The sequence below is a fragment of the Pongo abelii genome, chromosome X, assembly GCF_028885655.2.
Source record: "Pongo abelii isolate AG06213 chromosome X, NHGRI_mPonAbe1-v2.0_pri, whole genome shotgun sequence".
In the NCBI taxonomy this organism is placed as follows: domain Eukaryota; kingdom Metazoa; phylum Chordata; class Mammalia; order Primates; family Hominidae; genus Pongo; species Pongo abelii.
The window spans coordinates 75,265,712-75,282,905 of record NC_072008.2 but is presented as its reverse complement, the minus strand read 5'-3'; the positions used below and the strand labels follow the sequence as shown (position 1 = coordinate 75,282,905).

The 17,194-nt window shown below is 51.3% G+C and overlaps 1 protein-coding gene and 1 non-coding gene across 7 annotated transcripts in view; both read right to left on the bottom strand.

The window, feature by feature from the left end:
- The window catches only part of DLG3 (discs large MAGUK scaffold protein 3), a 59,725-nt gene extending 53,300 nt beyond the window's left edge, over positions 1–6,425 (bottom strand). For 3 of the 6 annotated variants that reach the window (XM_054544697.2, XM_009234951.4, XM_009234952.4), the window contains exons 1-7: positions 5,702–6,099; positions 2,595–2,648; positions 2,265–2,315; positions 1,745–1,869; positions 1,369–1,538; positions 923–1,059; positions 444–588 (exon numbers count right to left, since the gene is read on the bottom strand). In XM_054544697.2, coding sequence (XP_054400672.1) covers positions 444–588; positions 923–1,059; positions 1,369–1,538; positions 1,745–1,869; positions 2,265–2,315; positions 2,595–2,648; positions 5,702–6,058 — 1,039 coding nt within the window. In that variant the 5' untranslated portion in view covers positions 6,059–6,099. Of the gene's footprint in view, positions 1–443; positions 589–922; positions 1,060–1,368; positions 1,539–1,744; positions 1,870–2,264; positions 2,316–2,594; positions 2,649–5,701 lie in introns of all 6 variants that reach the window. The other 3 variants (XM_054544695.2, XM_009234953.4, XM_054544696.2) reach the window with 3 other exon arrangements.
- On the bottom strand, positions 205–348 carry LOC112131072 (U4 spliceosomal RNA). Its single transcript, XR_002913221.1, has one exon. It is a non-coding gene; the product is annotated as a U4 spliceosomal RNA (small nuclear RNA).
- Positions 6,426–17,194: the final 10,769 nt, after the last annotated feature.

Below are 17,194 nucleotides of genomic sequence, written 5' to 3'. Positions count from 1 at the left end.
TCGGGAGGCTGAGGCAGGAGCATTGCTTGAACCCGGGAGGCGGAGGTTGCAGTGAGCCGACATCATGCCACTGCACTCCAGCCTGGCGACAGAGCGAGACTGTCTCAAACAAACAAACAAACAAAAAAACAAAGAACTGGGATCTGGACTCAGTTCTGTGCACTATCCTCTGCAGCTTCTCTCTCTCCTCTTTTTAAAATTCACTCTCCATAGAAATTGTCAAAAATTGCCATTGCTGACTCTATGGCAAGTCTTCACAGTGGGGTACTGAGCAAAGTTTTCAATTAGCAATAATGGCGCCTCGGATAAACCTTATTGGCTTCTACAGTGCCACCACTGAGCAAAGCTGCTTGCCCTCTCTTAACAAGGGGTATGAACTTCTTCCCCTCCAGAAACCAGGGGACAGAGCTTTAGACCAGGGACAGGGGCTGATGAGTACGTACTGCTGGCGTAGTCAGGGGGAGCGTACATGTCGTTGAGGTGGAGGCTGCCTGGCTTGGCCACCTTCAAATACACCATATCAGATGTGTTCTTCAGTGAGGCCACAGCTTCCTCATGCCTCACATCCTGCAGATTGGTGTTGTTCACCTAGAAGAGGAGAGGCCTCAGGCTGGGACTTGGGAGAAGGAGAGGCTTCTCCAGGGAACTCGAGGGATGCCTTTTCAGTGAAATTCAACAGCATGCTAACAGAGGCCCAAGTATAGTGCTGTGAGGAGCAGAGGCAGGAGGTAGGGGATAGGGCAAGACCCTGGCCACAGAAAGAATTAGGGCCTTTGTATCTGGGCAAACACAACACAGACGATAACTCTTGAAATTCCCCCCATGATGCCTCATCCCTGAGTGAGGTTTAGGCCGAGTGAGGGGTACTGGAGCTCCTCCTCCCTACCCTACCATTTGGGCATCCCCGTGAAGTCTGTCTCACCGCCAGCAGCCGATCCCCAATCTGTAGGCGTCCATCCTTCTGAGCAGCACCCCCCTCAATGATCTTGGTGATATAGATGCTGTTGTCTCCTGGGATGTGCTGGTTGCCAATACCCCCAGCAATGCTGAAACCCAGGCCTGAGCGGGAGCCAGTAGGGAGTGGGAGAGGGCCACAAGGAGAGGTTAAAGTGTTGTCCATCCCAAATCCGAGCCCCCTCCCCCAGCCAACCCACTGGCCCCACAGGAGCTCCCCCCGGGGGATCCAAACGCCAAGCTGCCATCCCGAGATGAGTAAGGGTGAGGACTGAGGTCAAAAAAGTAGGCTGTGAGTTGGAACAGGGGGAGTCAGGCAAGGAGTAAGGCCATTCCCTTCCAATTCCCTATGGGGCAAGATGGGATCTGGGGCCTAAGGCTCTGGCTGGAGCACAGGAACCTGGAGGGCCGCACCTTTGGGCCCTTTGAGCAGGTTGACCTCCATGATGGTCTCGGGTGGAGGCTGTCGCCTCCGCACCACCAATCGCACCACAGGGCCTGCCTCCTTCAGCGCCTCCACCGCCCGGCTGTGTACCACCTCCGACACGTCCACCTCATTCACCCGCAGCACACAGTCATTCACCCTGCAGGGGAAGCCCAAGAGGCATGACACTGTGCCCCCACCCCTCCACCCCCTCTCTTGCTTCCTCCCACTTCTCTGTCCTCCCCTCCTCTGCCCTCCCACCCCGCCCTCAGGTCTAATGGAAGGGTCATCCTGCCAGGCAGGCTTTCCTCCCCTCATCTCCATCCTGTCCCTGCCACCCACAACCCTGCTTCCAGGCCATCTCACCCCAGCCTCCCATCCATGGCAGCTGCTCCACCAGGGATAATCTTGGTAATAAAGATGCCAGGGTCATCAGGGACATGGGGATTGTCGATGCCACCTGCGATACTGAAGCCCAGGCCAGAGTTGCCCTGCAGAAGTGGGTGGAAAGGCACAGTCTGTTCACTCTGAGGGCACAAAGGAGAGTTCTGGGTACCTCACCTCCCCTTATGTCCCAGAGCTAGTTCTCCAGGCCTCAGAAGGGGCCATGGCAGGCTAGGCACATTTGTCAGAAACCCAGCCTCTGCTGATCACTCTGGGAAACCCATCCCCTCCCCAATTCCCCAGGCCTCAGTGAGCAAGGTCAATTAATATTTGTTAGTGGGTTGATTGATTGATGCAGTGAAGCGGCCTCTGCGGGCCGCTGTTTCACCATCCTCTTAATGCAGGTCCCCCCATGGGTCTTGAAACCATGATTCAGGGGTCTCCCCTCTCCTGGCTCCAACCCTATCCTTCCCTTTCTGCTTTTCCCCACTGGCAGACTCACCCGCTCAAGTACGATTTCCTCATATTTGAACATGCCATCGCTGCCATTCACCTAGGGGGAGACACAGGCAGTTCCCTTAGTGCCCCCTGCCCTTCCAGCCATCTGCCTCTTGGTCAACCTGCCTCCTCCCCTACTCCCACAGAGTAGAAGAGCCCAAGTGCACCCCAGGTCACCTCTTGGCCACAGATGAGGACAGGCTGACCTGGAAGAGGCCGCTCCTCACTCACCCCGCCAACCCCTGCTTTGCTTCCAACCATATCAGCCCAAACCCAGCCGCTCATTTAGCCCAGATCAATTGTCTGAGACTGAGCCAGCCCGTGGTGCACTCACCGAGAGGCTGGGCTTCAGTGCCTCAGGGTTCACTAGGAGGGGTGCAGGCCTGGCCTAAGAGGGATGGCAGAGATGGAGCATGGTGGGCAAACCATGCCACACCCAGTGTCCTTAGGGGATACCCAGTGGCCTAGACAGATAACCCTTCCCCTTCTGAACCACAGTTCTCCCTGACTGGGGGATCATAGACTCCCACTGTGTCCGAACTGGAAGGACAGCAGACATCATCTTGTCCTATCCCCTTTATGTGACAGTAGGTGACACGGAGGCCCAGAGAGGACATGGGATGTGCCTAAGGGCACACTGGGAATTAGTGACAGAGCAATGGGATCTCCAGGTGTTCTTTTGATTACAGTAAGCTCTTAAGGCCACTGATGTTTTGGTCACTCATCCTCGTACCCCAGCAGAGCTCATGGGAAAAAGGACAGTTGCCCCACTTTGGAGCACCTCGTGAGTCTTTACTCTATACCTCTTTCTTGGACTCCAGGAACCCAATTCCTCAAATAGGCAGAAGGAGTCAAAGTCCTAATCTGTTTTCTACCAAAGGATTTTTGGTTCTGAGCCCTTTGTGTTTCCTAGCAGAAAGGGCGAGGGTGGGATCTGGTCAGGAGTTAGAGACAAAGCCAAGGGTGGGACTGGAGCAGGGTAGACAAGATTCCCCATGAGGGAGAAGTTGGTGACCCACAGACTGATTGGCAGCAGAGTCCGTGGTCTTCAATATGCAGTAGTCATGCAAGAAGAGGCAAGGGAAGGGGTCAGAAACACAGGGGTGATTTGGCCAACCCGCAGAGATGGCCTCCCAGACAGGACATGTGTGTATCCATTTGTCAAGTGAAAATGTGATTCTGGACATACAAGCAGCACTTGCCTGCTGGCTCCCACTTTCACCTCCAACAATGGAGAAGCCCTCTTGCCTGTCTCCCCAGGTATCCTGGCACCCCTCCCCCACCTTTCTCTGGCTATGTCGTCCCTTCCCTGACCTCTAGCCTCCTCCTCAGAAGCGGGGAGCTGGAAACCAGAGTGGGGGCTCCTCCACATGTCCTGCTGTGCTTCCCCCATCCCACCTCCACCCCACACAGCTTTGGCTTCAAGAAGCAGAGAGGAGGAGAGGGAGAGAGGACTAGCTCATCATGCCTCCACCATTTCTGGGCCGGCCCTGCAGCTGTGGGAGTTGGTGGGAGGACTCCAGCTGCAGCCTTACCCTGGTCTGTGACCCCAGTAAGAAGAACTGAAGGCTCCTTAGAGACCCGAAACCAACCCAGCTGCCTTAAGTACCATGCAACAGACACATAAGCAAAGGGACACCCATGTGGCTCTTGTGTGCATTTGGTGTACCATGTGTGCCCACATGTGAGAAGCCATGCCTCAAGCCCAGCCCAAGTGGTACCCAGAGGCTTCCCGTTCCCAGTGGTCCACCCTCTAGCCCCCTCCCCTACTCAGGGACCTTGTTCTCAGGGCCAGGAGCCATCCAGGGATCAGCCCTGGCAAAGAAACCTTGGCTAACTGGCCCAGCCTGGGATTGCCACCTGTCTCCCAGCCGGGCAGGACAAGCATAAGAGGGTGTTTGCAAGAGAAAGACCTCCAGGACAGAGGGGACAAAGGAGAGAGAGGGACTCGCTGGAAAGGGCAAGAGGCCAAGGCAAGGGATGTGGGAAAGCCGTAAGTGTGGACAGACAGAAGGCCAGAACTGAGGGCTCTTCTCCCCAGGAAGTCCCCACCTTTGCCTCTGAGTGAGAGCACATCCTATCCCCAGAGGACAGAGGCAGCCAGAACGGTCACCAGCTTGGGGAAGTCATCACCTGCCGTCGACAGCAAAGCCTCCTCTTCCTCTCTCCCCACCCTAGGAGCTGCAGAGCCGGATAACCAGACAGGCCCTCCGCCTTGCGTGCCAGGGACCTGGCTCTGCCAGCCCAGCCTCCATTTTGCTGCTTCTCCCACAGATGCTCCTTCCATTTTCTAAGCTGGCAGTTTAGGCTGGGAGTGGAAGCCGGAGTTGTGCCCAGCACCCAGGGGCTCCCAAGCTGTGCCAAGTCAGGGCTGGGGGGCTAAGCCCTCTCACATCTGGAGGTACCCAAGGGGGACATGCCCCACTGGGGCCAGTCCCTGCACCAGGGCAGCTGCCCCTTGCCAGCTCCAGGCACCATGCCTGCTCTAGAGCGAGGAAGCTTGCTTCAGTTCCTTCCAATCTCCCCCCCCTCCCCCACGCCACCCCACCCCGGCACACACACTTCAGAGCTGCTTGGACAAAAGAGTCCGTCCTTCTCAGCAGCCTCTCAGCCTTGCTTGGGACGTGTCTCTCGCCTCCTTCCTCTCCCCTCCCTTGCCTGTCAAGCGCCTCTCACCAGAGACAACACATACACACACACACACACTCACACACACACACACACCAGGCACACGTGTGCACACTCTTGCAGCCACATGCTCACACACATATACATGTAGCCACACACACAAACACAGCCATCCCTGCAGCCTCCTCTACAGAGACCTCTCCACATTCAGAGTGACATCTCCACACATCCATGTGCACATTCACACACAAAGGGACTGGGACGGAGAGGGACTCATGGCATCGAGGGATGAAGCTCAGCGAGCCGGGCACATGGGCTCCTCCACACGGATTCACGGCAGCTCCATTGCCTTCCTCCACACACCCCAACATACATACACACACATATGTCCCCCCTACGCAGAGCACCATGCCCCCTCCTCCCCTCCTGTGGAGACACACACCACACACAGCCCCCGCAGAACCTCCCGCCCCCTGCCAGACACAGAGACATTGCCAAACCCCCACACTGAGACAAACCCAATTCCCCCACACTGAGACAAACCCAATTCCCCCACACAGGAAAATGTGCCCCTCCGCCATGCCCTTACCCCCTGACACACGGCTCCTCCCAATCTTCTAATGGAGACCCCCAAACAGACACACACAGGGAACCACACATTTCCCACCGCCTCTCTTTGCCCAGCTGCAATGCTAGGGCTCGGGGTCCACAGGCTTGGAGCCCCAGCGACCCCTACTGCATCCCAGGCCTCTAGGACCCCACTCTCCAGCCCTCCTGGGTTGCCCCACCGCTCCCCCCTCCGCTGGTCCATACCTGCTCATACCAGTCCCGGTTGGTACAGGTGCACTCTGGCCACCAGCTGGGGCCGCTGCCGTTGAGTTTGGGGGTGCTCTTGCCCGGGACTGGCTTAGGAGGCACCGGCCCCACATCCCGGCCGGTGGGGATGAGCTTGGCCTTGGTGCGAGGGGTGGGGGTGGCCCCCGCCTGCGAGGGCAAGGTCTGCGAGCTGTAGCCCCCATAACCCGCGCTGGCGCCGTTGCCCCCACCTGGCCCGTAGGGGTCGGGGACCTGCCAGTCCCCGTAGCCCGGAGGCTCAAGGCGCCGCAGGGCGGCCAGGCGGGTCACCTCATAGCACTCAGGGCACTTACAGCAGTGCTGGTGCTTGTGCATGGCACTGCCCCCCGAGGCTCGGACCCCCCAGCCCACGCCGGTTTCCACGCCGCCGCCACTGCCGCCACCGCCGCCGCCGCCGCCGCCGGGCTCCCGGGCACACTCACACTGCTCGGACCAAGAAGGGGGGGGCACCCGTGGGGGCGCCCGGGCTGAGCGGGGCCTGGGGCCGGGCGGGCGTCCCGGGGCCTCGGCCCCCACGCTGCCCCGCACCCACGGCTCCCCCTCCAGCACTGGCGGCTCCGTGTCGCCCGTCGTGGCTTCTGGGCCGAGGCCCAGCGGCAAAGAAGAAGCGGGAGCTCAAGCAGAGAATGGGTGCTGTGAGGACCGCTTCTGCTCTGGTCCCCAGGATGGATCTGAGTGGAGTCAAGAGCATCTCTCCCTGGCTCCCTTCTCAGTTGATTCCAGCCAATCAGCGCGCAGAGGCAGCCAGCGGCAGCGGCAGGAATGTTAAACAGCGGCTACTTAAAGGAACAGAGGCCGTGGCGCCCCCAGGCTCAGCCCCAGCTCCCCCAATCTCTAGGGAACTGTTGGCCCTAGGGCGGGGGCAGAGGACGTAGGCCACCAGAAAGCTCAGGCACCCGATCTTGTGCCCTTATATCGCCAATTTTAGCCTGTCCTCTGCCCACTCCACCCCACCCCACTTCCAGGAAGGAGTTGCAAGGAAATGCTCAATGGGTCCCCAGGCTTGCTCTGAGCTGGGGCCACCAGAAGTAAAGACGAGGTAGCAGGATGGACAGAAGGGACGTTGGAGCAGGGTGAGGGAGGTGCTTTCTCTTACAGGGGACCAAGGAAGAAGGCAGCATATAAGGCCCGCTGTCCTGTCAATGCCTCCTACACAAGACTATTGTTCTCTCAGTCTCTAGGCCCTGAAATTACTGTGACCTCACACTTGACCTTCTACCATCACCAGTAAAGAACTCAACCCTAGAACAGGGATTAACAGAAAGCTCTAAGCCCTTGTCCCTGGCCCACAAACCCCTATCTCCTCCACTCCACCCCTGCATGGTTATGATGGGGGAAGGAACTTCAGGATATCAAGACAAGAGTCCAGGACAGGTGAAAAGGTAAGAAGGGATTTGAAGGGAGAGAAACCCTTCTGTGGGTCTGGAACAGAGCTTAGGAATACTTGTCCAAGGACATCTCCTTACCCTCTCCTGGCTCAGCTTGTCCGGGGAATGGAGGAAGGATGACGTACAAGAAAGACTATCTTTTTTGCAGTTCTTGTTTTGTTTTTAGCTACCAATTATTGGGTCTTTACAAAGTCCTAAGTGCATAACATGCAAACCCAAATCCTACCAAGCTGATGCTATTATTATCTTCATTTTACCAATGAGAAATTGAGGCTCAAAGATGTTAACACAGCTAGGTAACACAGCTGGAAGTGACAGAATCAGGATGCAAATCCTGATTATTTGACTCCAGAGTCCATGCTGTGAACCACTCTTGTACGACAGTTCTATTCTAAGTTCTCCTGCAGAATTTACATCTCAATTCAATTCAGCAAATATTCATTGAGCACCTACTCTGTGCAAGACCTTGACCTAGGTATTAGGGATACAGAGATTCTTTTTTTTTTTTTTTTTTTTTTTTTTTTTTGAGATAGATTCTCATTCTGTCACCCAGGCTGGAGTGCAGTGGCGTGATCTCAGCTCACTGCAACCTCAGCTTCCCAGGTTCAAACGATTCTCCTGCCTCAGCCTCCCGAGTAGCTAGGACTACAGGCTCCTGCCACCACACCCGGCTAATTTTTGTATTTTCTTAGTAGACATGGGGTTTCATCACGTTGGCCAGGCTGGTCTCGAACTCCCGACATCAAGTGATCCACCCACCTTGGCCTCCCAAAGTGCTGGGATTGCAGGTGTGATCCACTGTGCCCGGCCCTCAGAGATTCATCCTTAATTCAACAAATATGCATGGAACACTTGCTGTGTGCCAGACACTGTTGTAGGATTTGGGGATATAGCAGCAAACAAAACAAAACAGAACAAACAGAACAAATCCCTGCCCTTGAGGAGCTTACCTCCTAGTGAGAGGACACAGACAAAAATAAACACAATAAATAAACACAATAAATAAAGGTCCTCATTTAACATCATTGGTAGGTCCTTGGCAACTGTGACTAAGTGAAACAACGTATAACAAAACCAATTTTACCATAGGCTAATTAATATAAACAAGAGCTAAGTTCCTACGGCATATTTCTGGTCACAAAACATCACCAAGCTTCCAAATAAAGACCCAAAACACTTCTGATATTAAACACTGAAATAAATATGAGCTATGCATACATATAGAAAGATTAATGAAAACAAGTAAATAATTACCTAATTTTTGGTGAACCAGTGAGTGACAGCAGTGGAAGTGGTGGTGGGTTGAATCAAGGAATAAATGTATGCAAAGTGAAAATTGTAAGGAGCACCTCCCTACCACCATGCAGTTCAAAAGCAAACAATCACGAATATGGTGAGCTCGATGAGCACTTTCTTACCTCAAGTTTATTGTGCATTTGTATGATTATCAACTACTTTACACATTTTTATTTTACAATACTTTGTATCCATCCATCCATCCATCCATCCATCCATTCATTCATTTTTCAATCTGCTTATTTCAGTTCAGATTGAAAGGGTGGCCAGAGCCTATCACAGCAGCTCAGGGTACAGGGCAGGAACCAATCCTGGACAGGATGCCATTCCATCACAGGGTGCGCTCACATACACACCCACACTCACTCACACTGGGACAATTTAGACACGCCAATTCACCTAACGTGCACTGGGATGTGGGAGGAAGCGCAGTACCCTGGAATACCCGGAGAAAACCCACACATACATGGGGAGAGTGTGCAAACTCCACACAGACAGTGGCTCTGGCCAGGAATCGTTTTAGTTGTTTTTTTTTTTTCCTCATCAATGTTATAACAAAATGATGTTGAAGAAAACAACATTATTCAGCACATACACCTGCTGTGTATATGGTGATAAGTGCCATGGAAAAAATAAAAAGTAGAGCACAGTAAGATGGATTGGGAATGGTAGGGGAGGATACCAAGTTGTGATTTTTTTTTCAAGTTTTTTGCCCGCACAGTTTAATATGAAAGTTTTCAAACATTCAGAAAAATTCAAAGAATTTTAAAGTGAACACCCAATTACCCACCTCCTAGGATTCTCATTAACATTTTGCTAAGCTTGCTTTATCATATATCTTTTCTCCACATATCCTCTCCAACAGTTTTAAAAATGAAAATTTACAAACATACAAAAATATTGGAAGAATAGTACAATGGACACCACTGTATGTCTTCCTTGTCAACAATTTGACTTGTTTTGATTGTTATATTTGCTCTATATATCTATGTATCTATCCATCTATCTATATTTTTTGAAGAGTAGGTCTTGCTCACTCACTCAGGTTAGAGTGCGGTGGCGTGATCATGGCTCACTGCAACCTCAAACTCCCAGGCTCAAGCAATCCTCCCACCTCAGCCTCACAAGTGGCTGGGACCACAGGTGTGTGCCACCATGCCCAGTTAATGCTCTATCTATCTATCTATCTATCTATCTATCTATCTATCTATCTATCATCTATCTATCTATCCCTTTTTCTGAACCGTTTACATGTAAGTTTCATTACATGTAAATGGTTCCATTATTCATCTGTAAGTTTTGATAACTTCCTTTAGCCATTCTTTGTCTGCTGGCAACAAATTCTCTTAGCTTTCCTTTGTCTGAGAATGTCTTGATTTCCCCCTCATTCCTGAAGGATATTTTCACCAGATAAAGCATGCTGGAGTGCAGTGGTGTGACCATAGTTCACTACAGCCTTGAAACTCCTGGCCTCAAAGTGATCCTCCTGCCTCAGTCTCCCAAGCAGGCTCCTGAGTAGGTGGGACTATAGGCGCACACCACTCCTGGTTAATTTTTTTATTTTTAGTAGAGACGAGGTCTCATTATGTTGCCCAGGCTGGTCTCAAACTCTTGGCCTTGGGTAATCCTCCCACCTTGGCCTCCCAAAGTATTGGAATTACAGGTGTTAGCCACTGTACCTGGCCACATTTGAATTCCTTTTCCTGTGTAGGTAAGGTGTTGTTTCTTTCTTGCTGCTTTCAAGTTTCCCATCTTCAGTTTTCAGAAGTTTGATTATGATGTGCCTTGGGGTGAATTTGAGTTTAACCTATTTGGGGTTTGTTCAACTTCTTGAACCTGTTCATTTATGTCTGTTGCCAAATTTTCAGCCATTATTTCTTGAGTAAATTTTTTTAGCCCCATGCTCTTTCTCTTCTTCTTCCACATCTCCAATTACGTGAATGTTAAGCCCTTTGTTATAGTCCCAAGCATCCCTGAGGCTCTGTTCATTTTTTTTTCTTTGAGACTATGTTTCATTTTGTCACCCAAGCTAGAGTGCAGTGGCACAATCACAGCTTACTGCAGCCCCGATCTCCCAAGCTCAGGTGATCCTCCCACCTCAGCCTCCTGAGTAGCTGGGACTACAGGTGTGCATCACCACTTCCAACTAATTTTTGTATTTTTAATAGAGACAGGGTTTCGCCATGTTGCCCAAGCTGGTCTTGAACTCCTGGGCTCAAGTGATCTGCCCACCTCAGCCTCCCAAAGTGCTGGGATTACAGGCATGAGCCACTGTGCCCAGCTCTGTTCATTTATTTTTAAGTCTATTATTTTCTCACGGTTGTTCAGATTGGGTAATTTCTAATGTCCTATCTTTCTGTTTACTGATTCTTTCCTCTGTCCTCTACATCCTCCTTTTGAGCTCATCTACTGAGTTTTTTAGTTTGGTTATTATAGTTTGTTCTAAAATTTTATTTGATTCTTCATTATATCTCTCATTTCTTTGCCAAGACTTGCTATTTTTTAAATTCGTTTTAACCTTGTTTGTAATTGCTCATAGATTGCTCATAGAAGCATTTTTTTTAATGTTGGTCACTTTAGAATCTTTGTCAGACAGTTGAAATCTTTCTCTTTCTCATTCAAGTTGAGGGTCTCCTGGTTCTTGGTATAATGAGTGATTTTTTTTTTTTTTTTAAGACACAGGGTTGGCTGGGCGCGGTGGCTCACGCCTGTAATCCCAACACTTTGGGAGGCCGAGGCAGGTGGATCACAAGGTCAGGAGTTCGAGACTAGCCTGGTCAATATGGTGAAACCCTGTCTCTACTAAAAATACAAAAATTGCCTGGGCGTGGTGGCGGGTGCCTGTAGTCCCAGCTACTCAGCAGGCTGAGGCAGGAGAATCGCTTGAACCCAGGAGACGGAGGTTGCGGTGAGCCGATATCGCGCCACTGACTCCAGCCTGGGCGACGGAGCAAGACTCCGTCTCAAAAAAAAAAAAAAAAAAAAAAGACACAGGGTCTCACTATGTTGCCCAAGGTGACCTTGAACTCCTGGGCTCAAGTGATTCTCCCAACTCAGCCTCCTGAGTAACTGGGATTATAGGTGCTGGGCTTAGATATGGAGCGATTTTTATTGCATCCTGGGAATTTTTGGATATTATAGTATGAGACTCTGGATTTCATTTACATCTTTTGTTTTTGGTAGGCTTCTTCTGACACCATTTTCATCAGAGGAAAGGGCCACTGCCTGGTTACTGCTGGGTAGAGGTTCAAGTTCAATTTCCCTCCTTGGCCTTGGTTGGTATGTGTGGTGGAGGCTTCTCCTTTCTACTGTGCAGGGGTAAAAATTCCAGCTCCCTACTAGGCCTCCACTGATGCCTCCCTAGCTGGAAGGGGCAGAAGTGCCTTTTTACTGTTCCCCAGGTGGGCTTCCACTAACACCACAGTCAGGAGGTGGAGAGATTTTGGGAGGGGAGGAGAGGGAGGCTAGTGGCCTCATTAAATGATATGTTGTGGTCAAAGTCCTGATTCACCACCAGGCTCCTCTGACACTGACACCACCCAACAGGAAGGGGTTCTTGTTACCCCTCAGGAATGGAAGTTTAGACTCTCTACTCAGCCTTCTCTGACACTACCCCAGAGAGTACGGGGGAGCCTGGCCAGAGTGAAAATCTGGATTATCTACTTGGCCTTTGCTGGCTTGGGTGCAGCTGCAGTTTTTTTTTTTTTTTTTTTTTTCCTGTGGTGTGTGGTTGCAGTGTGGTTATTGTCTAAGAGTTTTCTGTCTGGCTAAACTCCATTTCCTGGTCTTATGGCTAGAGAGAACAGGCCAGTTACTGGTGTTTGCATTTTTTTTTTTGTCTGTGCCCACTGGCATTTCCAGGCTGCCGGCTTCTCCAGTACCTGGTCTGGAATATTTGATACAACGAGAAAACCCAGGGAACTCACCACCTCGAGTTCAGGTCACTGGGGTTCCTAGTTAGTCTGCCCCCTTCCTCTTCTTTCATAGTCTTCTTAAGTTTGTCTTATATATAATGTCCAGAGTTTTAGCTGTACTTAGTGTGAGGAATAGGGAGAAGTGTGTCTATTCTAACTGGGTCCATAACTGGAAGTCTTCCATCTTTTTTAAAAAAATTAACTACATCGAGTTTTTGAAGAGTGCCAGTCAATTGTTTTGGATTTGTCTTTTTCCTCATGGTGTCATTTATCTCGTTCCTTTATACAATACTCCCCCTCTTATTCATGGTTTTAACTTTCCATAGTTTCAGTTACCCATGGTCAACTGCAGTCTGAAAATATTAAATGGAAAGTTCTGGAAATAAACAATTTATAAGTTTTAAATTGTATGCCGTTATGTAATGAAATCTTGTGCTGTCCTGCTCCATCCTGCCCAGGATGTGAATCATCCCTTTGTCCAGTGTATTCACACTGCATACACTACCCACCTATAAGTCACTTAGTAGCCATCTTCGTTATCACTTCAGAAAAATATAGTATATATAGGGTTTGGTACTATCTGCTGTTTCAGGCATCCACTGGGGGTCTTGGAACATATTCCCCATGGATAAAGGAGGACTACTGTACCCTGCATTTACTGTAAACTGGAAATTAAAATAGAGGGAATCTTAAATAGGTTGGTCATGGTAGCCTTCACCGAGAACGTGGCATTTCAGCAAAGAATTGAGGGAGGTGAGGAAGTGAGCCATGCAGAAGAGTAAACCTAGCAAGGGGAAGCCAGTGCAAAGGTCCTGGCAAGGAGTGCAAAGGTCCTGGTAAGGAGTGCATCTGGCTTGCTCAAGGAACAGCAAGGAGAATCAAGTGGCTTTAATAGAGTAAGGGAGGGGAGAATGCCAGGAGACGAGATCAGAGATTTAATAAGGGACTAGATTGTGTAGGACCTTGTAGACCACTGTAAAGATTTTGGCTTTCCTCTCAGAGAGATGGAGTGCCATTGGAGGGTTTCGTGCAGAGAACTGGCATGACATGACTTGGGTTTAGCAGGATTGGTATAGCTTCTTTGCAGAGAATAGGCCACAGGGGCGAGGGTGAAAGCAGTGAGACTAGTCAGGCGGCTGCTGAAGTGATCCAGCTGAGAGGTGGTTGTGCCTTGGACCGGCGTGGTAGCACCAGAGATGATGATAAGTGGTTGGATTCTGGGTGTATTTTGAAGGGAAAGCTGACAGGATTTCCTGACAGATTGGATACAAGGTGTGGTTCCAAGGATTTTTTGCCAGGACAACTGGAAATGTGAAATTGCCATCAACTGAGATGAGGACAGTTTTAGGAGGGGTCATTTTTGGGGGAAAGGTCAGCTGTTCAGAAATGAACATGTTGAGTTTGGGATGTTTGTTAGATATCCAATTGGAGATGAACACAGGCCCTGCCACCAAGGTGCTCTAAGTGAAAGAAATGGAAATATGGAAGCAGATCATTACCATACCTGTGAAAAGTGGTATTTCAGGAGGGTGTATAGAAAAGCAAGTTATCAGTTCTGCTTGTTGAGGGGAAGGGGACTTAAGAAAAGTTTCACAAAGGAGATGATATTTTCAGTTTTGTCCCAAAGGGTGACTGGGCGTACATTAGACAGAAAAAAGAAATGTATTGTTTACTGTACTCCTAGACTTGGCACACAGTGATTGCTCAGTCAGACCCAATCCAGTCACTATTTTTGTGAGTTTGGACATTACTTAACCTCTCTGAGACTTGGTATTGTAATCTGTGAAAAAGAAATAATCACAGTGTTCTTGTGAGGGTTAAATGTAGGACACTTAGCACACCGCGTGGTACATAGTGGGTTAGTGTTAATTATGGTCAAATGAATGAATGAATATCTTCCTTAATGACCAAATCTAGGCTAGGCTGGTAACCCAGGAGCCTAGTCTTTTATATGCTTAACAGTCTGTCAATAGAGATTGCTAGACTCCTTTCAGCCTCTGAACTGCTCTGATTGAAAAATAAGCATTGATAAGCCTCAACTGAATGGAAAGGGTCAAACTACCGTCCTCAGGCCCCTTCCTTACCCCCTTTTTTGCCCTATCCCCTTTAACAGGTTCCTTCCTCCCTTCCTCCCACCCTCTCTCTCTCTTCATTTTTTAATGATTGTGAGCAAAATCCCTTCAGACTCATAGTGAGCTTCTCCTCATTCCATAGGCTCCCTGCCGCTCAGACTGGACTGGGTTGACAAGGCTGGGAGGAGGTCAGCCACACTGAGACACTGTGACACTTAACTAAGGAACCTCCCTCCCAACTGCTAGGGCTCCAGCCTGAGACCCCAGGGAGACCGTCGCCCCCTACGGACCAAAAGCGCCCCACACCGCTGCAGGCAGCTCTGGTTGCTAGGCAACCAGGCGATGGAGGACTTCAGGAAAGGATTTTCAAGCAGAGAGACCATTTCTCTCCCCTTCCACCGCCTCTCCGGCTCCTTCAGCAAGTAGACGGGGTTGGGACCGCGCGGTCTGCTGCTGTCTGTCTGAAAAGCTGGGCTCATTCTTGAAAATAGAGCTTCACTGGGTGACCTCCATATTGTGCGTGGTGAAACGATCACTCTTGCCCCAAATGTGGTTTCTTTTCATCTGGGGGCTGAAGACTCGGGTCGATGAAGGTGGAAGTTTCTGATTTGCAAGGAGGAGAGGAGCATTGTTGTGGGTGTGCACCCTTAGTCAATGGGAATTCTAGCAAATTGAGCTTGCGTGGGAATAATTTTGATCAGTCCATCAAGATTTCCTCACGATTCCCAACGTATACATTAGGAAACTCTTACGTTAGCCCATTAAAATAAAAAGGTCAATGGGAATGACAATATATAAAGGATCATTCATACCTCATTGGGGACAAGTTTTCAGTGGCTTTCATGAATATGGTTTCTTTCCAGACAAGGGAGAGATCATGAGGTCTGTGAATCCCTGTGAGTTGGGACAGAGCTCAACAAAATGGAAAGAAATAAAAAGAATGGCGGGGTTGGGGGTGTGGTAAACACAGAATCTGGCAGCTTCTGAGCTCTGTGTCTGGTTTGGGGATCCCCAGCTCTGTGCCCCCTGTGTTAGAACCATGCTGAAGCACTCCATCCTTATGAAGGCTGCGGGGGACCAGAAATCCATAGCTTTTCCTTCTAGTAACCTAGCATTCTGGCCCAGGAGTGGGCCCAGGCAGGCCAAGGCCATGACCAAAACAATCTTTCCACTTGGGACGCATCTCTTCCTTCTCGGCTAGTACAACAGAAGCTTGATTGTGGCAGAGCCCCAAGCCATGGCGAGCTTAGGGGAGAGCTGTGCCCAGGAGTCTCCTCGTGGGGTTTCCCTCAAGAGTTCCAAGGTAGAGATACCAGGGTGAGGTAACTGGCATCCAGAGAGCATCTGGCCCAGCCACTGCTCAGCCCACATCTCCACAGGGCATAGTGGCAGGGGACGCTTCTTGCTCTCTGTGTTTCCAAACTGAACTGGGTCGGGGCTGTGCTCCTGCTCTATTAATAGCCCCCTAGCCCAGCCTGCTAGCCCCAAACCCGGATGCCAGGAGCTGTGAGTCAGCAGCTAAAAATAACGAAGAGCAACTACATCCGAACCCCAATGAGCAGCTCCCCCGGGTCCTCCGCCCTTAACTTTTTGTCATTGTCAGTCTCCAGCCCAGGGCCCAGGGCCTATAGGTTAAACCGCTATAGCTGTCCAGTTCTCCTGGGAAGAGAGTGAGGATTTCCGGTGGCAGGCTCAAGGCTGCGTACCCAAGGCTAGGGGCTAGGAGAAACGGGTTAGAGGCTGGGGCTGGGTTGGGGGGCCAGGCGCTGGGGTTAGAGGGCCGCAGCTGAGAGTGTGAGAGCTGAGAGGTTGGGGCTGCAGGGATGGAGTTGCTGGAGGTCTTCAGGGTGAGGTTGGGAGGTGAGGGGAGAAAGAGACTGGGCGATTGGGAAGGGACAGAAAAGTAGGGATGTGGGAGGAGGTACTTGCTGAGAGGTGACAGCCCGGCAGTACCGGGCAGACTGGGGGCCCTAGAGCTAAGGCTGGTAGCCAGCCTGACAGAGAAGGGATGGATCGGGAACCGGGAAAAGTAAGGAAATGCTGCTCGAAAAGGCGGAGTGTGGGAGAGACCTGCCCGGTACACAGCGGCGTGGACCCCCAGGAAGACCAGGACCGGAGCACTGATTGCGGCGTTCGTTCTCCGCGCGCCTCCAGCCTCCCCGCGCGTCGCATGCTGGCACCCCCGCCCACCGCGCCAGCTGCAGGTCAGGTACGTGGGCGCGGCCCGCCGCCGGAGCCGGAGTGTGCACGGATGCGCACGGAGAGGGCAGGGCGGCCAGAAAGGAAAGGGGTGGGCCGGGGAGAAGGGGGCGGGAACACGGATTCAAACTCGCCTGCGTCCAGCCAGATACCGGAAATGGCCGGGTACTCACTGGGAATTGTAGTTCCTGCGGCTGCCCGGCAACCGAGGGTGGGGGGCGGGTCTTGTCCCGAGGATGCCAGTGCTGCCCCAGGTCCCAGTCTGGCGAGAGAGGAGGAACCGAGAACCCGACCTCCCTACCTGGCCGACTCCTTAGTTCTACTTCCCTCCGTGTGGAGATACGAACTAGGTCGAATGTGGGTGTGGCGGAAGACTGTGGGGTCACCACAGAGCCCCTCTTGTCCCCGTTTTTGCCTTAACCCCTCCCTTGTACTAGACTCTTCATCCTCGGTCAGCTCCGCACTGGCCACCTTAGCTGCGGAACCCAGGGACTCCCGAGCCGCAAACACATTGGGGAACTTGCTCCTCCAAGGGAAGGCTGGGCCGGAAATTGGACCCTGCGCGCAGCCCAAAGGAGCGAA